Source organism: Leopardus geoffroyi, chromosome B3 (assembly GCF_018350155.1).
Source record: "Leopardus geoffroyi isolate Oge1 chromosome B3, O.geoffroyi_Oge1_pat1.0, whole genome shotgun sequence".
Taxonomy (NCBI): Eukaryota; Metazoa; Chordata; class Mammalia; order Carnivora; family Felidae; genus Leopardus; species Leopardus geoffroyi.
The window spans coordinates 61,540,211-61,566,640 of NC_059337.1; the positions used below are offsets into that span (position 1 = coordinate 61,540,211).

At 37.2% G+C, this 26,430-nt stretch overlaps 1 protein-coding gene across 14 annotated transcripts in view; it reads right to left on the reverse strand.

The window, feature by feature from the left end:
- The window catches only part of MGA (MAX dimerization protein MGA), a 167,921-nt gene that overhangs the window by 5,843 nt on the left and 135,648 nt on the right, over positions 1–26,430 (reverse strand). For 5 of the 14 annotated variants that reach the window (XM_045448087.1, XM_045448086.1, XM_045448089.1 and 2 more), the window contains exons 11-23: positions 25,892–26,068; positions 25,223–25,295; positions 22,979–23,493; positions 20,237–20,387; positions 18,334–18,960; positions 14,735–15,025; positions 13,034–14,547; positions 9,429–9,559; positions 6,882–6,933; positions 4,161–4,367; positions 2,464–2,575; positions 1,942–2,175; positions 654–830 (exon numbers count right to left, since the gene is read on the reverse strand). In XM_045448087.1, the coding sequence (XP_045304043.1) occupies positions 654–830; positions 1,942–2,175; positions 2,464–2,575; positions 4,161–4,367; positions 6,882–6,933; positions 9,429–9,559; positions 13,034–14,547; positions 14,735–15,025; positions 18,334–18,960; positions 20,237–20,387; positions 22,979–23,493; positions 25,223–25,295; positions 25,892–26,068 (4,261 nt within the window). Of the gene's footprint in view, positions 1–653; positions 831–1,941; positions 2,176–2,463; positions 2,576–4,160; positions 4,368–6,881; positions 6,934–9,428; positions 9,560–13,033; positions 14,548–14,734; positions 15,026–18,333; positions 18,961–20,236; positions 20,535–22,978; positions 23,494–25,222; positions 25,296–25,891; positions 26,069–26,430 lie in introns of all 14 variants that reach the window. The other 9 variants (XM_045448082.1, XM_045448081.1, XM_045448083.1 and 6 more) reach the window with 5 other exon arrangements.

The window sequence follows — 26,430 nt, forward strand, 5'->3', positions numbered from 1 at the left end:
TCAAAGTGAGACTTCCTTTCCAACTCTACTCCTTATCCCCAAAAGGGAGTCATGCTCAAACTGAATCCGGCTGGTAACCTAGGAGTGCACCATCTCAGAATACCACATAAGATTGATAAGTATTTGTCAACGCCAAAAACTAAACAATGACTCCTCATCTTCCTTTTACTTTCAAATATTTTCAGTGTTTTTCCTACTCAGAATTAACTAAAAATCACAAAAGAGTTCCCAATCCCATGTTTAAAAAAGAAAAAAAAATCAATAGAGCCAAACATGTTCTAAAAAGAGGGTCAGGGGCACCTGGGTGGCTCAGTCAATTAAGCGTCCGACTTCAGATCAGGTCATGATCTAGCAGTTTGTGGGTTCAAGCCCCACGTCGGGCTCTAGGCTGACAGCTCAGAGCCTGAAGCCTGCTTCAGATTCTGTGTCTCCTCCTCTCTCTGCCCTTCCCCTGCTCATGCTCTCTGTCCCTCAATAATAAATAAATGTTAAAAAAAAAAAAAAATTTAAAAAGAGGGTCATCTCTTTCCAAGGCAAATGCAAACATAAGAGATCTTATCGTTACAGAACACATTCAAAGGCTTTCTCTCTCACAGTGAGATATCAGGGATTAACTTTTTTACTACCCATAGAGGACAATACTTACAACATACCTGATTGAGCCACAGCACTGGTGGCAGCTTGAGGCTTCAGATCAGTTTCTAAGAGAGCAGGAGAAACAGTTACCACTGGTCCTGAGAATAAAGGACCTTTTAAGGTGAGCAATTGCCCTTGCGGAGTCATCACGATGTTGGCAGAGGTGTGTGGAGTGTTAGAGGGTGAGGTATTTTCTGTAAGGAAAATGAGAAATTTGTTAAGGATAAAAGGTCTGCAATTCATGCTAGTATAGCCTAGAAGCCGAGGCAATATCCCTAAAACCACACATTGACTTAAAAGTCAAAGGGTAAAATTTCAAATTTAGTTAGGGTGCCTCAACTGGGAATTTATTTTTTGACCACTTTTCACTGTGTAATGGGTTATCTGTCCACGGATTCTCCCAAGGGACAGAACTTATGTTGAGGAAAAGAGCTAAGGAACCACTTTTTCAACAGAATGGTCCCAATAGTCTTGACAGTGAATCAGGATAAAGGCATGCAAAATCCTATCCCCAGGCTTGCTTTCCTTATACACCTCTAACAAAGTACTTTAAGTTTCTAGCTCTCAAACCTCTAGCTTTTCCATCTATGAAATGAGGTGGACTAGACAAAATGATCATTAAAATCTTTTCGCAGCAATAACATCATTTGAATCTGCAATGTTAAAACTAACTCATATTTTAGTATCCATCACTACTTTTCTCTTAGATATCCTGGTTGATAAAATGGGCCACCCAAAGAGTAAAAAAGGATACACTATTCTCTAAGAATATAAACAAGTAATATAAAATCAATATAGCCTCATTTCCAAAATCAAGATAGGAGAGAACAAGAACTTAAAACCAATTTACTTTTGCTCCTTAACAGCAACTAATTGATGGGCAATCTGATGAAAATGGAGCCTGACTCAACAAAATTGATTTTTTTTTTAATTCCAATTTATTAGTTTCAGCACGACAAATAAAGACCCAAACTTCCTCAACTTGTGAACAGAATTACGGGGAAATCAAGAGTTTACGTATTAAAGTCTGAAAAGATGACAACTTAAAAAAATACTCACTGAAACATTAGAATAACCTGACTGCTATCAAAAGTAGGTTTTACAGGTTACCATAACTGGTAACTTCTTAGGATTTACTTGAATGTATAAAGTTAGAAACTAAAATCTAATGTGGTTAATATTTTTTATACAACCCATCTTTAATTCATTTGATTAAATCTAAAATTATGGCCAAAAAAAGACTCCGTCCACTGAATTAAACTGATGTTCACCTACATTAAGAAAAGCAAAACATGTCCCTCCTACCTGTGGCCTGGTCTCTTTTTCTGGAAAGAATCAAAGGTTTCCCCTTCCTGTTATTTATAAACATCTGTCCAACATCTACAGATGATGCAGAAGATCCTTCCTGCTGTTTGCTAATTCTGGCAGACACATCAAACTCATCTGATCCCATCTTCTTTTTTCTTTTTTGTGCCTCTAGTGCTTGTTGTTTTGCATAAATATACTCTAACTTCTTCAGGACCACTTCTTCTGTCTTACCTATAGGTTGATAAGGAATAAACCATCACACGGCTCATTATATGACCCCACATAATGAGAAATAGGGTCAACTGAAATCCAGTTGATTTAACTATATTCCCCAAAATTATGGAAAGCAAGAATGATTATATTCCAGAAGAAACATCTCACCTAATCAAAAGGTAACTCTACTGTTAACTCTGGGAACCAAGCCATAAACTAAGTAATATCTGAAAAGTCTACTAAGGATTACTCCTCACTAAAGACGTTATATTATATTCTTTACCAGAGATCATTCACATATCTCACCTGAAAGAGATGATACTTTCCGTATCAAAATATTCCGTTTTCGAGTCAGGAGATTTTTCTGTCCTATCAATTTGTCTGCCTGATCTGTTAGTCCCTGAATTTCGCTGAATGCCTACAAACAAGAAATTAATGTCATGTAAATTGATTCGCTCTTTCCTAAGAACAGGTAAGGCCTACTCAATTTCTTTAATGAAAAAAGTCTGACGAGTATTTTAGAAAACTTTATAATGTCATTTGAAACAATTCTTGATGCTTCGGAAACTTATCTGTTAAACTGCAGGAGGTTTTCTGGCTTATTCTTCTAAGAAACATGATTATTTCCAAAGAGCATCACTGAGTGGTTCACAGGTATTTCTACTACTACAAGGAGATATAAAACATTTTACTCTGCTTTGATTTTAATCAACTTTACTTTCCTTTTAAGATTTTATTTTTGAGAGACGAGAGAGACAGAGAGAGAGAGACAGAGAGAGAGAGACAGAGAGAGAGAGAGAGGGAGGGAGAGATATCAAGCAGGGGAGGAGCAGAGAGAGGGAGACACAGAATCTAAAGCAGACTCCAGGAGCCCAATGCAGGGCTCGAACCCACAAACCAGGAGATCATGACCTGAGCCAAAGTGGGATGCTCAACCAAATGAGGCACCCAGGCGCCCATAATAATCAACTTTAAAATCACCTCCTACAGGGCATGTGCATGGTGGCTCAGTCAGGTAAGCATCTGACTCTTGATTTCAGCTTAGGTCATGATCTTGAGGTTCGTGAGTTCAAGCCCCACATTGGAGCACAGTGCAGAGCCTGCTTGGGATTTTCTTTTTTCTTTTCTTTTCTTTTCTTTCTTTTCTTTCTCTCTTTCTTTTTCTCTCTCTTTCTCTCTCTCTCTCTCTCCCTCCCTCCCTCCCTCTGTCCCCCCTACCCCGCTCCTGTTCCCTCTCTCTCAAAACAAACTTTAAAAAAAAACCTTAATGGGTGCCTGCGTGGCTCAGTCGATTAAGCGTCTAACTTTGGCTCAGGTCATGATCGCATGTTCAAGCCTCGCATCGGGCTCTGTGCTGACATTTCAGAGCCTGTAGCTTGCTTCTGATTCTGTCTTTCCCTCTCTCTCTGCCCCTCCCCTGCTTGCAGTCTGCCTCTCTCTCTCGCTCTCTCAAAAATAAACAAACGTCAAAAATCTTAAAAAATAAAAATAAAATCACCTCCTAGTCTAAGTAAAGTCTGGCTGAAATAACTGTGTTCTACAGGAATATGAATGTTTGCCTTATACTCCTCCAACTTCTACTCAAAAGCAATTTAATTACCTTAGATATTTCAGATTTCCTTTTAAAATGGCTGGCAATTGTTAAAAACTATGTTAAAATATCACTTACATTGTGCTCTTCACTGTAGTAAACTGTTCTAGTGCTATGGAGAACACCAAAAGAGATTCAACTCTAGAGTCAACTAGAGTTTCTGACTTAATCTGAAGTAAAGATAGTTCTGCCGATTAAGAACTTGACTTCCAATAAAAAAACTTTGACTCAGCAGCTTAAGGGTTCTTCCCCTTACAGGATTTGCTGGGAGTTCACTAGTCCACATTCAAATGTTAAATACAAGCTCTACTTCAATCTCCCTCTTAGGGTGATGATTCTCTTTCTCATAGTAGCTCTAGAAGATTCTCTTAGTCAAATTCTCGTTTGTCGGTCATTTATAGAGAACACTTACCCTAGTGAGAATGAGACTTTTGGAAACCTTAGAAGAATGAAGCAATCCCAATGTAATCTTCAATTTCTCAAAGAGATCCCTCATTTCACCACGCCGGCGACGCTCATTGGCAGTGTGTGTCCGGCGATAATAAGCAAAAGCTTCTGCTTCTTTCTGTAGTTTTTCACTCCAGTAATCAGGCTTCAGTTTTAGAGGAATTGGTGGAGCCTATGCAAACAAAAGATAGCCACCTGATTATCTTTCATTTGTACCTGCCCTCTTCTTCCATCCTAAATGGCTCTGTTCCATACCAGATACCCACCATCTTCTGTCTGGACTATTGTTAACAACCTTTCAATACTGGTCATCTTACTATAAGTCTATCCTGCTGCAAATCTAACTTCAACAGTGTAAATCACTTTTCAGCTCAAATTTCAATTGTTCTCAAATGAGGAAGAAAGTGAGGTGAGGGAATCTAAAAAAAAGCTTATGCAAGTAATTTATTATTAAAACTTTTTTTCATGACACAAATTACATAAAAATTTCAACAGAATCTTAACTGATGGAAAACAGGTTTAAAATATTTTTCTTAAAAGCTTTAAGATCGTTTACAATTTGGTGATGGATCAACTATCATTCTTCTTAAATCACCTTTCTCTCCAACCATTCCAAAGTGCGAGAAGTTTCCAAAACACACTATGCAATCTCACACCACTTTGCCATTACACAGACAGATGGTAGCTTGCACCCATTCCTCCCACCCTATCCTCCAAAACTTAACATTTAAAAGTCAAACTTTGCATTTTTCAGCAAAGTCTTTCTTGACCCTCAGTATGCCTTAGACTTCTTTCTCTTATTTATTCTACTTCACTTTTACAAGTTACTTATCACTGAAAAGAACAGACGCATATAGGGTTTTAAATATAAATATTTGAAGAGCTTATAATGAAAACCAACTGTGCCCTATACATGTATCTGGATCCTTAAAAACAACAACTTTCTGTTTCTTTTAGGCTTTTTCTAGTTCCTAAATCTATACTCTATGTAAGAAACAAGATAAGGTTATTCTTTTTTTTTAATGTTTATTTATTTTTGAGAGAGAGAGAGAAAGAGACAGAGCATTAGTGGGGAGGAGCAGAGAGAGAGACACAGACACAGAATCCGAAGCAGGCTCCAGGTCCCAAGCTGTCAGCACAGAGCCTGATGTGAGGCTCAAACTCATGAGCCATGAGATCATGACCTGAGCCAAAGTTGGACGCTTAACCAACTGAGCCACCCAGGTGCCCCAAGCTTATACTTTCTAATTTTCAATGCTATCTATCTACTCTCTGCTATGCACAAGATTTAGCTCACACCACTGTCCCACCTCTTACAATCCCATCTTCCTAATATAGATGTATCATTAATTCTAATTCTTCTCTTGATCCCTTTGTAACTTGAGTATAATTCTATCTCAACTTCTCATCAACAGTGTCTCTTTGTAAAACGAGGATATCAAGCACTCATATCCTTCCACGTCTTCTTCCCTCTATTTCTCTTCTCTCTTTCACCTTCCAATTTGTCATTTCTACTTACACATTTTTTCAAAACTGCAAGTCTTCCATACTTTATTCACAGATTATAGAAGTTTGAAAAAAATTATTAACAGTGGCCACCATATTAAGACAATGTGACTACTACTCAAAGCGAGTAATAATGACATTTCCTGTCTTCTACAGTTTCTTGGTTTTGTTTTTCCCCTTCTGATGTCTCTAATTACCCTTTTTTTTTTTTGACACCGTTGGCCTTTATCACAATCCAGATAGTACCCCAAAACTCTTATATAAAATCATGGTCTCTCTAAAGTCAAACTCCTTGTGCATTATATAGTATGGGAAAATAAAAAGATACAAGATAGAAAATTAATATCAAGTTTAAATATAGCAAAACACTACAAATGATTTACACGTAATAATAATTAGGGTATAAACAATGGCTTGTGAATACAAGCTATAATAAAAATTCTTACACCTGAAAATATTTTAGGATGAATGAAAAAATACAATATAGTAATACATGCAAAATTATTACAATAATGTAATTTATGTATCCCCCCCCAAACAAACCCAGACTAATCACCCAGTGGTTTCTGAAAAGACTTAAATACCACTTTCCACCTCAACCCCAATCTCCAGAATTGTTTTTACCACTTAAATCAAAAAGGCAGAGTAACAACTGGAAAATGGTTTAAATAATCAAAGTCTGTTTCATTCATAATGTTAGTACAGATAAAGAAAAAAAAAACCCTTGATTAATTATGGTATAATGACGTCTAAGAAAAGCAAAGGAGGTTCCAAATTTAATGGCTCCATGAATTGCTACCCATCATTTCAGAGAATAATTTTTTAGGATACTGAAAATCATGAATCTCAACAAGAAAAACTGCCATGTTTTTTTTCACATCACACAGAGAATTAAGAGTATAGGATTCGTTTTCAAGTAAGCACGTCAATTTTCATCAACTCCATAACCATTTTAAATGTTCTAGAATATTCTATCATCTGGGAGTAGTAGAAAATTAAAAGGGGGGGAAGCATTTTAATACTATAATTTCATTAAGAAAAAGGAGCAGATTCTATTAACTCACTGGTAAAAAATTGCCATGAAAAAAGTCATAGCTAATATAACTAACGTTATTTTAAACCCTAATGACAAATGTTATCAATTTTATTAGATAATTGTCATTAAACATACTGTAAATACCTTTCGACTCCTTTCAGCAGCTTTTTCATCTGCAGAGATATGGGTACGGCACCTAGGTAAAGACAATATTTTCCAATGTCTTACTGAAATAGTAACCCAAGACCTATTTCACAGCTACACTAAACAAAACCATCCCAAATTGTTTAAAGTGTAACCAGCTTCTTTTTGCCAAGGCCCTATATATATGTGGCAATATAATTTAATTCAACAGTATGCTTTTCTTCCTCTGTGCCAAACAGTCCCTACAATTGCTAATTACTTTTTCAAACACAAAATATTTCATACATACAAAACTGTATCAACAAAATACATAATGAACAACCAGGTAACTACCACCCAGCCTGAGGAATAAAACATCTCAAAAATACAGGAGATCTTATGTGCAGCCCACCCAATCACATTCCTTCCTCTCTTCTTTCTCATAGGTGAACACTCCCAAAAAGAGTTTTTACCATGCATAGCTTTGCAGTTTTACTAGTAATGTATACCTAAATAAAAAATATTATGCAGCACTTTAAACATTATACACTATAGTGTATCTTTCTTTTTTATTTGGGGTGGGGGGGGGGATGCAGGGGAGAGGGGCAGAGAGAAAGGGAAAGAGAGAATCCTAAGCAGGCTCTGCCCTGTCAACACAGAGCCTGATGTAGGGCTCAAACTCACAAACCAAGAGATTATGACCTGAGCCAAAATCAAGAGTCAGATGCTTAACCAACTGAGCCACTAAGGCATCCCCCCCAATATAGTGAATCTTTCTTCATGTGATTTCACTCAACATTACATCTAAGATATTGATACACACAGTTCTAGTTCAATCATTTTAACTGCTATACAGTATTCCAAAGTGTGAATTTTCAAAGTGTGAAATTTCTTTTTCAGAATTCTAATAGTTATTTAGGTTATTTCCAAATTTACTCAATGGCAAACAATACTGCAACGTACAGTCCCATGCATGCCCCTTTGTACATACGCGTGAACTTTTCCAGGGTATACATACCAAGGAGTGGAATTGCTGAGTGGAACAAGTGTGTGGAAGTCAACTTTAGTCATGTCACACTACTCTCCAAAGTGCACCAATTTACATTTCACCTGCAGTATGTTCCCATCGCTCGACAACTAGACACAACAGTACTATCAGAAATCGCAATTACTTGCTAACCTTATGGATCTGAATTAATGAAGCCACTGTGATTTAACATGTATATCTCTAATTACTTGTGAGTTTGAACAAATTTGTATGTGTTTATTGGCTATCCGGGTTTCCTCTTCTGTGAACTGCCTGTAATATCCATTATGTACTTATCTACTCCATCAACTTTTTCTTAAGGACTTAAATAATTATTGCATGTCCTTGATACTAATCCTTTGTCAAACATGTACTGCAAATATTTTCCTTAGTCTGAATTTGTCTTTTCACTGTTTTCATGGTGTGCCGAGAGAAAATTAAATGTTTACCAATCCGCTCTTTTACAGTGTGTGCTCTTTGTGTACTATTCTTTCTCTCCATTTATTGAATTCATCTTCAATGTCTTGCAATAACATTTTATAGAAGTTTTACAAAGGTTTTGTTAATACTCCCTAACAGGTTTTCTGTTACTATTATAAATGGCATCTTTTGGATAACATGTTTGTTGCTCATGTTCAGAAAATCAGTTTTAGTATAATGAACTTCTCTCTAGCAATACTGCTAACTTTAAATCTAATTAAATTTTTACAAGACTTAAACTATTTCAATCTTAACCAGTAGGCAAATGAAGTAGCCTCCAAATAGCTCTGGAATGAAGAAAATTACTAGGCCTATTTCTCTATCCTTACACCTTCTCAGCATCACCAGAGACAAAGAATTACTCTTTCTCAACTCAGGGCTAGTTTACATCATGAATGAGATAATAGGAAAAAAGCACAATGTCTGGCACACAATAAGAACTCCTATCTTCTTTTCCATCGTTCTCTCACACCCCACAATCCCCAATACAAGGCTTACTAATGGAACAAACTTTCCTGAGCAAGTCATCATACTGTATTTTGGTCTCATCATGTGAACAGGTAAAAATTTTCCTAACCGTATCTTACCTGTTCAACTAGTAAAGTAACCAAATTTAGAATTTAATTCCTATTCTTAAAAGATAAAGGAACTAACCTCTGTTGAGTAGTCCGCTAGTGTCAGTTACTCCAGCTGCATATATTATTCTTATAGAACACTTCAAATTGGGAGCATTTTCCTCATTTAATCAGTAAAAACTCTGATTCAGATTAACGACTTGCCCAAGCTTAAATAGCTACATACAAAACTAGTATTTTAATACCAACGTGTCAGGCTCCAAAAACACAGGTTATTCATATTCACACATGGTCTTGTAGCAATAACCAAGGCAAGTTAATTACCTCTGAATTCCAGCTCCCTCCTCATCTACTAGTCAGAAAAAAGCTAGAGGAACAAAGGAACCAGGTCAGTTACCCAGAGTTCCTAAACGGAACATTTAGTTTTGTTTATGGTCACAAAAACAGTAACAAAAAACAAAAATCCAAAGAGAAATTAAGACTTACGGCTGTTTAAAAGTCTGCGTTTGGGCAGCTGTGGTCTTCATGTGAGCAACATTAATATCCTCAGAGAGCTCTTCCACAGTCTCTATGTCCACCTGCTCCTCATCATCCTCAATGTACTCTACACAGTTATTCTGAAATAAAGCATTCCAAAAGTCAATAAAATATTGGGAAGTAAGCACACCTAAACTTTTCAACTGAATGCTCCCCTTATAAAATCAACCAGGGCCCAACACTGACTTTATACCATGAATACAGGTGATCCTAAACTTGTTAATAGTAAGAAGGAATTAAGTTATGAAGACAACACATGTTAAAACTAACAACCAAGCACTGCATTAAAAATCATAGATACAGGGGCGCCTGGGTGGCACAGTCGGTTAAGCGTCTGACTTCAGCCAGGTCACGATCTCGCGGTCCGGGAGTTCGAGCCCCGCGTCAGGCTCTGGGCTGATGGCTCAGAGCCTGGAGCCTGTTTCCGATTCTGTGTCTCCCTCTCTCTCTGCCCCTCCCCCATTCATGCTCTGTCTCTCTCTGTCCCAAAAATAAATAAACGTTGAAAAAAAAAAAAAATCATAGATACATACTAGACAGACATTATTAGACTATATTGATGCTTCAGTGTTATTTCTAGCAGAAAAATTCAGGTTACAGAAATATTAAAGCTTCATAAATCTTAGGATTAATGAGCAATAAAGTAAAATCTGGTGAGTGGAAAAGGATAAACGAGAAAAATTCAGGTTCTATTTTAAGAGTGCTTCAGGACTGGGGTGCCTGGATGGCTCAGTCATTTAAGCATCCAACTTCAGCTCAGATCACGATCTCACGGTTCATGAGTTCAAGCCCACATCAGACTCTGTGCTGACAGCTCAGAGCCTGGAGCCTGCTTCAGATTCTGTCTCTCCCTCTTCTCTATGCCCCTCCTCTGCTCACGCTCGGTCTCACTCTCTCAAAAATAAACATAAAAAAAAAAGAGTGCTGGGGCGCCTGGGTGGCACAGTCGGTTAAGCGTCCGACTTCAGCCAGGTCACGATCTCGCGGTCCGTGAGTTCGAGCCCCGCGTCGGGCTCTGGGCTGATGGCTCAGAGCTTGGAGCCTGCTTCCGATTCTGTGTCTCCCTCTCTCTCTGACCCTCCCCCGTTCATGCTCTCTCTCTGTCCCAAAAATAAATAAACGTTGAAAAAAGAAAAAATTAAAATAAATAAATAAATAAATAAATAAATAAATAAAAAATAAAAATAAAAAGAGTGCCTCATGGCTAACCCCGTATCACCCACAAAGACAGACTCAATGCAGATATGAATAGAGAATGTAGCCCAGTCTTCTAAGCCTCTCAATCCCGCACAAGGATAGCTTTTGAAGAATTTCAGGTACTGAAAAACCCCAAGCTTGTCATACTTGATAATACAAAAAAAGAGTCAATCAGTAAGCATTTATTGAGCACCTATCATGGAAGCTTATTGTGTGTTTTATGTAAACAGTAGAACATACGGATTTTGGAATCTACAGATATTTTTAAGTCCACCTTTAAAAGTAGTGTTTACTATGCCAGAAACTAAAGCAGGAATATGTTATAATTGTAGTATACCTAAGAGACACAACTCAAAACGAAGCATCCCAATAACCTCATTAATTCTGTTTACACTTGATGGAAAAATTACTTACCCCCATGAATTATAGGTTCCATAAGCTGATAGACACTAAATGCAAGTCATCATTTATGTTTCCCAATTTAAGCACAATTTCAACAATGTATATTGAATTTAAACAATGCAAATAATATATATTAACTTTAGGAAGCTAAATCAACAGTGTCCTGACAGAATCTAAAGAGTTTGAATAATAATGTAGGTAAATGCCTTATATTTAAACTGAAGAATGTCTGCCTACTGCATGACTTTAACTGCAGGCTTTGTAAATAATATCCAATAAACTTCACAATGGAAGACTGAAATTAAATAGACTACTCACTACTTTCCTTACACTATTCCAATATAATAATCACATGCACAAAGATATCATAACGTGCCACACAAGTGCAAAAATACAATGTAGAATTTCGATTTTAGAGATCATTTAATATAATGCCCTTACTCTGAAAAAGGTCACTGTACCTTGTATGTCAGATTCCCTGTTAGGAAATCCAAGCAATGCCACCCTTGATTAAGACACAATAAAAGTTCTATTATAAGTCAGTTTTACTGATAGCAATAGTTTTCACTGGTTTTAAAGTTGGACTGTCTTTGGTCTGATGCTTACCCAGGCTGACTTACAATGGGAGAGTCTGCAAAAAGCAGAATTATAATTCTTAAACTCAATGAATTCAGATTCTTCAGCTACCTGTCCTCAAAAAAGATGAGGCTACAGATAGATAAGGCAAATGTATATACAATCATCTAATTGTAGAGCTAGATCCTCATTTTACAAATGAGACGACTGATGTACAGAAAAAACCAACATAGGAACATTAGAATAGTTAAACATTTTAGAGTTTTAAAATAGGAGTCTTTTTGTTATATTTTATCTGCATTAAGGCAGTTAGGCATTAACAGAGAAAGACCAGATAATACAGAGGCTGAATCTCATGGAAGTGAGATTCTAAAACAACCAACTGCATGAAAATCACCACAGAGGGCCATATTATCTGCTCCTAAAGAGAGGGACACAGTTTAGATTTGAGGGCACCCTATAGGCAGCTGGCTATAATATCCTTATGTTTTACATCAAACCCCACTGTCAGGCATCAGCAAATCAAAGCTTGCCACCTCTTTTTGTAAATGAAAGTTTCATTGGAATACAGCCACACTGTTTCACTTAGTATTGTGTATGGCTGCTTTCATGCTATAACAGCAACTGAGCAATTCCATCAGCAAGCCATCCAGCCTGCAAAGTCTAAAATGTTAACAATCCAGCCCTTTACAGAAAAAGTTTGTCCAACTCCTGCCCTGTATCATACTGCTTCTCACTTAGGTAGGATTACAACCTTAAATAGGAAGCCTACAAAAATGGCTTCAGAAAAATTTTGTGAAATTATAAAGGTCATATTACAAAGGAAGATGATGCAAATTCAGAATATAAATTCTAGAAACTAATTTTAGGAGATAATTAAAAAAGTAACTGAAGGCAAGGTTATATTAAAATATTGCATGGTATTTTTCATTTTTCTCCAAAAAGAAAAACATCTCTCTAAATGCAGGTAGGTAAGTTCTAAGGTCACCCATTCAGTTTTTTATATGTCTACCGGATAGGCTATAGTCACTTCACATGGAAAATGTAAAAAAAAACTGAGAAGAAATGAGAGCAGTAGTTTTAGAATTTCTTTTTTTTAAAACCTAACTTGAAAGGGACTCTCAAGCATCTATCCCCCAAAGGAATAAGCCAGCCTTCCCATACTAGTAGACAAGTCTCAAAGAACAATATAAAATATAAGCTCAATAAATGTTACCTGACTGACACAGCCTAAAAACTATAAAGTCATTTAATCATAATCTAAACCTAGGCATCCATTTCAATGTATCAGGTCTTAGTGATCTTCTGGGAAAGCTACTGTCTCTAATAAATCATTTAAATTCTTGAGGTTTCAGTCACAACAAAAATGGGCTCACCACCTTTTCTACATCATCAACCTCCTCACTCTGGTAGTCAGAAACAACATCCACAATCTCATCAATAGAATCATCGGTTTTCTCATTCTCCTCTTCCTCGTCCTCCTCTTCCAAATCCAAAACAGTCAAGTCGGCACTGCTTCGTCCACCATTCTTCTCTTGCTTTGGTTCTATCTGTTCTCCTGACAGCAGTAAGTGACCCTGAAAACGTCCTTCCCCTCTGCTCCCTTTTGTAGCTCTCCTTGGAACAATGGAGAAGGCTGTAGGACTAGAAATCCTACTCCAAGAATCACATTCAGTTTTTAAAACTCTGACATTTTCAGTAGTTCCACTTTTTCCAAGTAAATCAGAGATGCTTTGTTCTTGTTGAAACACATCTGAATTTTCCTGACAAGTCTTTATTTCTTTAATTAACTGCTCATCTGCCTCTTTCTTGCATTCTTGCTTAGTTCCAACACATTTCTGAGTCAAAGGGCCCTTCAGGTGTTTTCTCCACCTCTCCCTAATACTGTCCTTCTCCAGAGAGTCTCCACATCCCTTCTCCTTGGCCTCTGGCTGTGGATAAGACTGCTGCTCCCCAACTTTGCTCCCTGATAATTCGAGCTTACTTTCTTCCTTAGAGATGACTGGAAATTCATTTGAGTTTTCCTCTGGATTTTCTAACCCTTTCTGCTGTTCCACTTTCACATCACCAAGTTTTTTAAGCTGTACATTACTTGCACTTTGGACTGTCACATTGCTGGCTTTTTTGGAAATGGTCTTAACTTCTAGAACAGTCCGTTTTTCTTTGGAACTCTTATGATTTCGAATCCCAAGCTCTTCATCTCCATCTTTATAGTCTTCACCTATGTGTGACCCAGTGATATAGGAGTGCTCAGAAGGTTTAACAGTTATAGGACCTTCTTCTGTAAAGGATTCTTCATCCAAATTATCACCTCCATCTCCTAAAGAATCACTCAGGATTTCTACTGAGGCAGCAGCTCCTGAGTTTTGCTTTATTATATTAGCTTCAGAATCTATAGTTTCTCCTTCTGACTGCAGGGCCTTCTTAGTTTCCTGCTCTCTTTTTAAAAAGCTTGTTTCATCTTTCTGGTCTGCACTCTGGGACTCTTTCTTCATCTGAAGAGAAGCAACATGTTGAAGAATGGAACTGGGAACAGGCTTTTGTCCAGGGAGCTGTAACAAAGCAAAACTACCAGACTGGAGAGGAATAAGACTGGCTGTACCAACAGGCTGCCCTCCTGAGCTATAGGTTATTTTGGTTTCAGAGCCTGTTTTACTTGCAAAGCTCTGTGGTTCAGGAGGGGAAATCCTCAGGGTCAATGTACCAGACTGAGACACAAAACTAGGTCCCGAAGAAAGCAATGATGGTGCCTGAGTGATAACATTCACTGCTGGAGAAGACCCAACAGCCTGAATTACAGGATTCATAACAGAGAAAGCAGAGGACGAAGCAGAAGATGGTGGAGTCTCTGAAGGTTTGGAAGGAGTGGGTAACCGGATTCCCATCACGGAGCCTGGTAAAAGGGGAAGAAAAAAAAACAAAACTTTTTTTAATTACCACTGCCCACATCAAGACTTACAAGTGCTTTTCTTTCCGGACAGGTTAACTCTGAGACTAAAAAATCTTAGTGTACTAACAAGTCATATGGCTAAATGATTCCACCAAAGAAAAATTCATTAGAAAGATCTCCAAATTTATACCTGGGTTCCGAAACATGACAGGCTGTAAGTTGGGTTGAGTATTAGAGCCTCGAAGTTGATGCAAAGGGAGGAGCTGAACAATCTGCCCATTAGGATGCCTGAATAGATTCATTCCACTTGGGCTCCTCACAGGTTGCAAGACCATCCGATGCCCCTGAAGTTGTGTGTTTGGGGCAGTTCTAAGAGTAGGAGAACCTTGCTGCACTGGAATCAGCAATAATCGAGGTCCAGTACGTTTCACTGTGTTAGGAGAGACGTGGGGAGTAGCCACTGGAATCTGAGGGGCATTTTCTGAAAAACAAGAAATGAAACATCAGAATTTTCCTTTAATACATGTAGCAAAAAATTATTATGACATGGGATCTGACCACCCTACAAATAAATTCTAATATGAATTATATAGTTGGTGAAATCTTGTACCTCTATCATATATTAAATAATCTCATGGCTGAGAACAATTTATCTTAAAATCTAATTATCAACCAGACATTATAGGGCCTTATATTCAAAATGGTAAATTAAAAAAAAAAAAAGCAAGCAAGCATCAATTGTCATGAAGTGCATTTACAGAGATAATGTCTCTGGCCTAACGAAAAACACAGCAGGCCTCTAAATCTGGATTCCCATTAAAGTTAAACAGATCATTCAGATAAAATTCTCTTCTTTAACCTTAAAATTCAGGCTGTTAACACACTTACTGGACTTATGACTTCATTTCCTAGGTCATACTCAAGTAAGATAAAGTCAAGGACTAAAAGTCATGAGGTATAAAAAAAACTCCTTGGTTTTTAAAATTCACTGACAAATAACCAAAGTGTAAAGATATGTGTAAATTATTTTTCAAAAGGAAAAAAAAATACATACCCCCCCAAAAATGGAATGAAATTAAGAGAGACATCAAAAAAGCAGGGATATAGAGCCTGGTTAGGAAGAGGCAAAGGAATAGTTTTAAAACAAACAGAAAAGGCAAAAATTTAATGCAGAAGATGTGAACTTAAAAAATGTTCAAACCATTGATAGTATCAAAAGATGCACTTTAATGTTTAGAAGAGATTATTTAGAAATACTTAAGACATGGAAAAAAATAGTAGGGATAATCTACAGACAGATTTTTGGCTATGGGGATAAAAAGGTAGAAATAACAGTAATAGTAAGCATAAATAAAACCAATTTTACATCACCAATGAAATTAGTTTAACTTATTTAACATTAATAAATATTTTCCTCAGTTCATCACTAATGAGAAAAATCAACAAACCAAACAAATCACCTTAACATGTGATATTCTATCAGATAGGCGCTCTGCCCATAAAACATATCAAACTTCTAAAAGAAAGTTATGCTCCAAACATTTACAGGACAAATTATACAGAAGATCCAGAACTACTCGTGAAAATGAAATAAAATGCAAAGACCAAACTGTTCATGGCAGAAAAAGTGTGCAATTTAAACAAAAAACATCTATCTCATGTGAAGTAAGAAGAATGTTAAAGCATTCTTAATTTCCTGACCTTTTCTATTCAAGGTACATTTCAGAAAGTGATTCAAATCCAAAGTACTCCAGACCAGGGACTGAAAGCAGCCTTTAAAATACACACACTAAATATGTGATTGTTTATTCAAATGCAGGTGAGGGTGAGAAGGGAAAAGAGAAAAAGAAGGGAAGTTAAATGAAAAAGTCACAGATGTCTAAGTGTCTGAGTTGGGATCCTTTTTATGAGCCCAGAACAAAATTACACACACTTAGAAGTAGCATTTATCTGAGTCCACTCCATTTAAAAAAAGAGCAGACAAGAAAATTTGTTAAAATTAATTATTTCCTCAACTGGTAGTAGAGAAAGTATTTTTAGGTGGTATATGAATATAGAATAACACCATATCACATTGTGAGAAAGTAATTTTTCAATTTTAATCTGATAACACACAGAAGCAAACACCAGTCTTTGATATCACATCAGCATTTTCTAGCTTTCTTCACTAACAGAGAGAAAGAGTGCAAGCCACATGTTAACAAATGGTAGCTAGCTAGAATGTAATTCTTTTTATTATTATTGTTTCCAGGGTATTTATAGAGTTAACCCTATGTTACCATAAGTAATGTTAGTTTCCAATTACAGAAAAATTGCTTTTAAAAATATATTTAAGTAAACAAAGGAGTTAATTTAAATAAAAATATTAATAGTAATAGTACAAATGAAAATCAGAGCAAAATACATGAATGTATATTCTGAGTGACTGAAATCTGAGAATGAACTACAAAAAGCTAAACTATAGTTTCATGACAGAATTAAAAAGAAAGATCAGAACCCATACTGTTTAGAAAATATGATAAAATGACAAGATATAAACCTTGAGATTCAGCAGGAAATTAAAACAACTCAATCAACAACGATCTCACTTCCGAAATTACCTATTAAGCTAACCAGTTTTTATATGTTTACATGTGGGGAGAAGGCAGAAGACAACAAATTTAATACTGTGATTCAATTAAACTTTGAAAAGACCTCCTTTCTATAAACTAATTCCAAAGTCACTTCATTTCTGAACTATCAACAGAAATTTGGACCATGTCAATAAAGGCAGTATTTAATAAGAAAAATATCAATAACCAAGACAGATTTACTGCTATTTATTTCCCCTTAAATCTTATAAAGTCTCTCACTCTTTTACATAGTAATTCTCTTTGAGTCCACTAAGAGAATCATTTATTTTAGCTGGTTGACTTAGGATTCAATTAGGAAATAATAATTACGAAAGTATAGGATAGTCCTATTTCAAATTCACTTAACCTAAGCCAACGTAAGAAAAATTTTTAACTGAAAAGCTGATAAACATCTAGATTCCTAAACAAATAAATATGCCTTATTTCAATCTCAATCGGTTCATATACAATAATAAGTAGTAGAATAATATCAGTAGTATATGAGAGTTGGGATGATTCACAAATGACTTTTACTAAGCAAAAGGACCTAGAATTTTAATCTTATTCAAGGAGAAAAAGCCCTTAGCTTGGCTGAAGCCTGGGAGAAGCTCTCTGATCTCGCTTTTTTAATTACAAAGAAGCACCACCCCCCGAAAAAGGAACACCTACATTAGGGTTACTCAAAAGATGTGCACTCCTAGCTCTCAACACACAGCAGTGCACCTCCTCCTGTGCCCAACGTGATGGCTGCTCTACTGGCTCAGAGCTCAACTTCCACATACATTATTTCAGTATCCTTCAGCCAACATTTCCATTACAATATTTTTTAGTATTTTTATTCTCCTGGGAAAATCTCCAACCCCAGTAAACCACATGTCAAGGCTGTTCAATTTATCTCCAAAATAAAGTTGGGATGCCTGGGTGGCTCAGTCAGTTAAGAGTCAGACTCTGGATTTCAGCTCAGGTCATGATCTCACTGTTTGTGACATGGAGTCCCATGTCAGGCTCTGTGTAGACAGCATGGAGGATGTTTGGGATTCTCTCTCCCTGCCCCTCCCCAGCTCTTATCTCCCCCACCTCAAAATAAATAAACAAACAAACATTAAAAAAAAAAAAACAACCATAAAGTTAAACACAAAGCTGTATGGTAAACCAGCTAGTAACATCTAGGCCTTACCTGGTCTCTGGCTCACTGGTGGACTCCCATCAATTCCCGAGAGTATAATGGGAACAGAGCCCAGAGATGAAGTTGGTGTGGTCACCATGGAGGAAGATGCAGCTGTGGTCACCACGACTATGGAGGTGGAGGCAGTGGAAGCAACAGGAAGAGTTATAGTTGGAGGAGATGCTACCAAAGACTTAGGAAAAGCAACTGAAGCCACAGGGGTAGTTATCCCAGTCGTTTTGATAAGGTTCACAGTGGCTGTAGACTGGGTAGGTGTTACAGGGGTGCTGGCATTAGTTTCAGAAACCTCAACAACCCCTGCAGTGGTGGCACCAGAAGAATAAGTAGTTTCTTTAGTTCCCACGTCAGAAATAGCAGTCATAGGTGTCACAGCAGTAACATTCTCTAAAAATACTTGAGGAGTGGTAGTAGTGACAGCAGCAGTCACAGGGCTGCACACCTGAACTGGCTCAGAAGAAACCACAGGTGTGACGACCATTACTGGAGAAGGTCTGATACTGAACTTCTGTGGCCCTGTTAGGGGTTGGGGTGTGCTAACTCCAGGTATCTTCTGCTGCAGGGCTCCAACTTTACTCATCACAAACTGTGTGAACACACCACCAGGAGAGGGTCGAGCCGCTGCAAATAAAAATTTGCAGGTCAAAAATCTTCAGTTCTCATACTTTATCCTCTTAGTGATTGTGTTTATCAACATTTATTGTGCACCACTGGGTCAATTTCTTACAGGTACTACCTATCTGCAATATACGTGCCAATTTCCGCCCACAAAAATCAAACACTTCCCTCAACCCAAACCAAATCTTTATAATACTAAGAAAGGAATTAAAATTGTGTGTTCCTGCTAAAATTCTTTTGCCTATGCAATAAAGCCGAACTGCCAGGACACTAAAAAGATAATGTACAGCTCACAACTTCACCATCTAAAACAGTGAAGAAAGTTAAGATTTTTTGCCCTAACTCTAATTTTAAAACAGGTTTCCACCACTTCCTCCTGTCCTAGCACCTCCACCTCTTTATTATTGCTATCCTCTTATTAGACAGTTACAGTTTACACATTTCTAAAATGTTTAAAGACAGTTTCAAAAGAGGGCAAGATAGGACTGAAAATCACCAGTAAAAGCTATTTTTTTTAAAAGGTAAAATGGGTTCTTTTTAAGGCATACAATGCTTGTCCTCCATCTTCACACAACTCCAGCATTCAGCCAGAGATTTCAATTTCCCGTCAGAGGAATAAGAATACAGAACAGAAGCTTTTACTTAATAATCCTAAATAGAATTGAAACAACAAAAAGAAGAATTCAATAAACTGACTATATATACTCTAAATACTGAAAACACAAATGCTTTCAAAAAGGTAATTTATTAACAGATTCTAGCACTGAAATGTTAAACAAAAGAGGTTTTCATTCATTGAACAGGGATGAATACATTAAAGCAACACTTCCAAGCTTCTGTTTTACAAGAACCTTTTATTCTAAGCCTATACCACTAACTCAACCCACTTTGATTTGCTAGCCCCCTGGTTTCGTAAGTTCAAGGAACATACATATGATTGGTTACAAAAGTACCAGTGCCCATAAAAGAAACACTGAGTTAAGTAGTTAAGAGTATGTTTTGCTTTTTTAAAAACAAAATTAAAAATCTAAGTCTTTTCTATATTTATACAACCAGTCTAAAACTTGGGAAATAATTTTAACCACAATTCAATTTATCTAGTATCATAGGTCATCAGGGAAGTTACCAAAAAGAAAAAAAATTCAGGCAAGACAGACATCAAGAATAAGAATAATGCCAAATTCTACATTTCTCTCATTTTCACAAACTCCATACCTGTATCCACTGGTCAAGCACCAAGTCACAAGCCTTTCTAAAACATACATACAGTCCAACTTACCAATTGGTCTTTTTGCCGGGACAAATGCCTTCAGATTCTTCCCAGGGCGATTTGTTGTAGCGCCGGAGGAGGATGCCGTTTTGCAATTGGATGTTGAAGGCAACAGGGTACGTGGTTTCCTGGATGCAGCCACCTTGGCATTGGATGCTACCTTGGAGATGACAGTACTGAGGGTTGAGAGGTCCAGGACTGAGGGTCGCAACCTGCCTGTGATATAAGCAGCTAGCCTATTGGCTGGATGCAATGCCCCCATCTGTCCCAATAGCAACTTAGCCTGCGGGTAACTCTTACCATTAACCTGAAACAAGTGGCAAAGAGAAATTCTGTAAAGATAAAATTCTCTTGCTAACTTATCTCCCTTGATAGGGGTTTCATTTTTACAAGGTTTTAAAAGTCTATTATTCAGATGTAAAAGGAAAAAGAAATGGACTTTTTCCACTTGTCATATAATCTGAGTTATTAGAAGGTGAAAAAAAAAAGCTGCCATCTGATATTCTGAACTAATCTCATCTTCATTTTGGGTAGTTTGGAAACAGAATCTTAAAAACTCATCTTATCTGCTCTTACATATGCGAGAGATACAATTAAATCTAATGAATCATCCAACTGTTTTACTTAATACGCAATTCTGGCTAAACTATTAACAATCAGCAAAAATTAAGTAACTGTGTTTCACAGAATCTCTCTGAAAAAACCAGGGAGGCATAATGAAGCCCTCTCACAAGGGTCCTTTCAAGCATCCTTCATATTTGCAAAATAAACAGTGACTCTACTTTTAAGTTATAAGAAAACCATCGTTATAATACCTAAGCCACAAGGTCCCCTCAGTTTTCAAACTCAACTTTGAAGATATTGTCATCTCTTGAACAAAACTTGAGCTCAAGATACATGCTAGGAGAAACTCACTTATAACTTTAAAAACAATCACTGAACCATCAGAAGAAAGTTATCAATAACTGAAACAAAGATTTTTCATTTCCATGGAGTGACTGGGTGGCTCAGTCAGTTAAGCATCTAACTTCAGCTCAGGTCATGATCTCACAGTTCATGAGTTCAAGCCCCGTGTCGGGCTCTGTGCTGACAGCTCAGAGCCTGGAGCCTGCTTTGGATTCTGTGTCTTGCTCGCTCTCTCTCTCTCTGTCTTTTTCTCTCTTCAAAATATAAACAAACATTTAAAAAATTAAAAGAAAAAAAGATTTTTCTCTACTGCCTGAGTTGATACTGCCCATCTGGGGCAGCAAGATTGTTTTAAAAAATAAAGAACATAAACTTCCCAAGTTTCTTACCCATGTTCTCAAAGTCCTAGACTAGAGAAGACATCCTCTTCTGTCCTTCCTTCCCATCATTTAAAAGGGAGAGAGGGTGAAGTGTGGTGGAGAAACTCCTAGTCTCTAAATTAATAGGAAATCAGCACAGCAAATAGCTAAAACAAGCCACTCTCTCCTCAAAGACACAAAATAGTTTCTTCACTATGTACATGAAACTGTGATTATTCCCATACAGATTAGGAACACCTCTGCCTTGAGTCTGACAGAAAGAAGGTGATCTTTCCAGACTAAAGGAAACTTTACTATCATTTTTCAGGGTTTCTAGAGGTCTAGGGCAGATACCCCTATTTGCTCCTTTGGGACTTGCTCTGAAGACTATTCAACAGCTTTCCCAAAGTCTCCATTACAGTGACCTGACTGCTTATGCAAGTTCACATTTTATGATGGCTGTCTGAGTCCTAGACAGGAGAGGAGAACACAAATCTCTATACCTTTATTTCAGTGGGTCAAGTCTCACTAGAAATGAGCTCAGGTAAGTCTCTGTTCTCAAAATTATCAATGAATAAATAAACGAAGAAGAAAACACTGTTCTTATTATTAGGAGTTTAAGAAAGACCAACAGAAGCATTTATGTAGCACCATCAAGAATAAACTGCAATAAGAGGTTTTTAATTAAGTCTATCAGTCATATTATTAACGAAATAGTCCTTAGCCCAGGGAAGTGGTCAAGCTAGTAAAGTCAAGTAACCTTATCAGCAAGAATGTCATATACATTTGCTACTCTGATATAAAAGTGCATTTAATGTTACTGAGCAAGGAGAAAACCTTTTTACTATAATTACATTTTAATTCAAAACCTCTCTTTGCAAAGATTTTCTAGATGCCAGTGTACTTTTACTAACATAACCTGCCTGAATTACTAAACAGCAAGGACCTATTTATATTACACAGTGATTAGCAAAAATCCTATGGACCAAATAAAGGGAAAAAAAGTAAACTGTGGCTCAATTTTTTTTTTAATTTTATACATGTGAGTGACACTCTACAAAATTAAAATCTTCTCCAAGTTTCTGAACATATACTGCTACTAAATACCAATTTCACCCTGTTTTGTTTTGAAAGCTATGTGCTAATAATAATAACAAAAAACTAGACTGAACCCCTTACTATCCTTGCTTAGTTGTCAAAGTATCACTAGATCCCAAGGAATAAAGTTGTAAGAGTAGGAACTTTCTAAGACTAGACCTAAAATCACAAGCTAAAACAGGGCTCTACATTTCTATTTGTAAATGTGCCAAAAATTCACTCTAGGTATGCATCTAAACTAGGCCTATTACAAAAAGAGAAGATTTTGTCACCCAGTTCCCAGGAAATGTAAAGATAAATGATATAAAGCCCACTAAGGGCTCTGAAAAATCAAGATGTTACCTAAGTAAAAAAAATGTGCTACATCCAGATTAAAGATAATTCTCACCTGGATAAGCCCAGATGTGCTTGAACTGGGTTTACGCTTATAGGCCACAAGCTTCCCTGCAGGAGAGAGCCCTGCATAAAAAGGCAGACCTTTGCCTCCATGTAATCTCTCCCTTACTGAATCCAGGGCATCTGTCTGCACAGGAGAGATATCATCCATTTTCCCAGGGGATAATGGACCATCAGGAGTCTCTGATCCAGATTTCTCAGCCACATCATCTTGGTCTTGACATGATGGCATAGAGATTTTCACACGAGAAGAATAAACAGGAGGGTTCTTCTCACCCCGGCTCTTTCGCTGAGAAGCCAACTCAATGATGAAGCTGCCCACCTTAAGTGATTGTGGCATGTTGCTATTGATGTGCTGGGATAAGATGCTCAAAATCTTGTTCCGATCCTCCTCCCAGTTGCAGTCTGAGATGATTTCTATCAGTTTAGTGGGACCACCTGGTGACCTCTGATGCACATAGGAGGTAGAGGACTCTCCTTCATTGCAGGAAGACTTCCAGCTTCTTTCTGATAAAGAATTGAAAGATACTTCTGCATCACAGAATTTTGTACTGAACTTCGAAAAATTCTTATTTTCCCTGAGTTCTCAGAAAAGTGCCAAGGGCATAGAAATTGAACAAGTTGCCCAGTGTCTGAATCCCACGTACTTTCAGCGGTAATTTAACACTCACAAATTTGGGACTTTTCCAAGAAGAAGAAGTATTTTAGAGAATCAGACTATGAAAAGATACTCTGCTGTCTGGGGTCTCCAACAATTTTTTTTTTAAGTTTATTTTGAGAGAGAGAGCGAGCGAGAAAGAGTGAGTGCACGCATGCCCAAGCGGGCAAGGGGCAGACAGAGAGAGGGAGAGAGAATCCCAAGCAGGTTCCGCACCACCAGTGCAGAGCCCTATGTAGGGCTTGAACCCACAAACCATGAGACCATGAACTGAGCTGAAGTCAGACACTTAACCAAGTGAGCCACCCAGGGACCCCTGCGGTCTCCAAAAAAAAAGGGAGTCCCACCTTGAGACTGTTCTGAAAGCTGTGACTTTTTTTTTTTTTTTAAGTTTATGTCTTTATTTTGAGAGAAACGGAGCATAAGCAGGGAAAGGGGCAGAGAGAGAGTGGGAGAATCCCAAGCAGGCTCTGCACTGACAAACACAGAGTTCAAACTCACTGCGCAGAGCCTGACACAGGGTTCAACTCCTAAAACTGTGAGATCATGACCTGAGACAAAACCAAGAGTCAGAAGCTTAACCAACTGAGCCTCCCAGGTGCTCAAAATGCCATGACTATTATGTAAGAAAGTGTTATCTTGCAAGCAAAGCATGACCCATAACCAAGGTTAAGAATATTTATAGTTTACTGTTCTGCTATCCATATAGCAAAGATACTTGCAAGATGTTTTATAACATGTGATGGGTAGAGTCAACCCTAAAGAACAGCATAAGAGAGAATATTGTAGTTTAAAAAAAAAAAAAGTGAGGTCTACCTATAGTTTCTACTGCAAATACTTCTGAATTACTTCTGTGCCTCTTAGATATGATTGCACCATTTCTACATTGTATGCAGATCATTCAGGTACTTATATTCGTAGCAACATGTTAACTGGATGTCTGTTTTACTAGACATCTAGATTTCTACAGCAGAGCCTCCCAACCAATGTGCTCATTACAAGTATGTCAGGATATAGATCCCCTCAGACTTCAAGGTGGTTGTGTTCTCAAGCAGGTTCTCTCCACCCCAGCAGTCTTTTCCACATATCTCAATGTGGCATAAAAACATTACCATTTTGTGTATCAAGCCGTTTAAAAAAAATCGTTGGGAAGTACTGCTGCTAGTGTCTGAAGTGTTAAGAAGCAAAACTAAAAACAAGTAGGTAATGCCATAGCCACTACCTCCCATTACAGTAATTCTAGCCTTTGGTAGATAAATCAGTAATATTCCCTCCTTTCTCCCACTGTAGCAGCTACTGAGAGCCTGAGGGAAATTTTCAATAATGATGCCAATGTTGCTGAGGCTTGGAAAGAGGTTTAAAAAACCTCATCTTAAATGTCTCTTGCAACAACCCACCAAATCAACATGAATGAATTTTCTTAGGAGTGATAAACAGACCAAACAATAGGAAAACACTTATCTATTTTTAATAGAAAAAAAGGGGTAGGTAAAAATATTCTGGATTGGTACTTCTGGTATATGTCCCCCTCCCCCCACCCACAATTACTCTAAAATGAGACTTAATTTTCATACAGACCTTGTGATTTATCAGAATCATCCTCTAGGTCACAGGTGATTGGTTTCAAGGGCTGCTGTTCAGAATCAGGCTCCTAAAGAAAGGAATAACACAAATACTTCAACACATAATTTTATCAATAGAGACAAGAACATAAACATTAAATCTCTCAAAGAAGCCTGAAACAGTGAAAGATTTTAAGTGGCAACAACTTCACATCTATATGTACAGCTGCATTACTATCATTATACAACCCTCAGCAAAAACAAGTATTGCTCTCTAATGTCCTGTGACAGTGACTGAGTCAGCAAATTTACACCACACTTTATAGTGTATTGCAGTAAAGAAGGAAAACTATTTAATGTTTAATGGAACAAGTTTCAGTTATTTAGAAAATTCACTAATGCAGAAAGATATAAATCCAGGTAATTACAGATAAATAATTTAATAAAAAACAAATGTTTGAACTTTTAAAAATTACTTCAGCATCAGAAAGACGAGTACTTTAAATAACTTTAAGGGACTATTCTCTAGAACAGATACACAGAGAAACAAATTGATAAGCACATCATGTAAGACTTCTCTGCCCTCCAAGAATTACTCTAAATTATTCTGATAGCAAGGTAAATTCTAATACCAGCAACAGGTTAACGGAACTTAAAAAGACAAATTATGCAGTAAGTAATTCACCTTTACACTACAGTTCTCGGGACTAGACTGACATGAGCCCTGTTGCTGCAATGATGGGGATGGTGATGGTGACGGTTGTCTCTGTTCCTCTTTTTTCCGTTCGTATACTCGAACACGAGCACAAGTCATCATACTTTCAAAGTACAAGTAGACTGGATCCTTGTCCTCTTCCCGAATCTGTAAATTCCATACAACAAAACATTCCATATGTTGGAGGAAAAAAATATGCTAGACTCCAAAAGGAAAAGGATGTTTTAAACTTTCTGCTACAACATTTGAAATTTTTAAATGTAAATTTTAAGAAGTACAGTTATTATGGGCTGTATCTTGGAAAGTCAGAAAGGATTTGATTCTTTATCAAGAAATGTGACATTCCATTAGAGTAGCACTTCTCCAATTATCTGCAATGAAGGATTATTTCTTAATTACCAGTCCAACACAGACTGATCCTTTTGTAAAATAAGTTTCTAGAAAAACAAAAGATACGCAAAATACAAGCCCAAGTTGTTTAGTATTAGATTTAATACACATAAAATTAC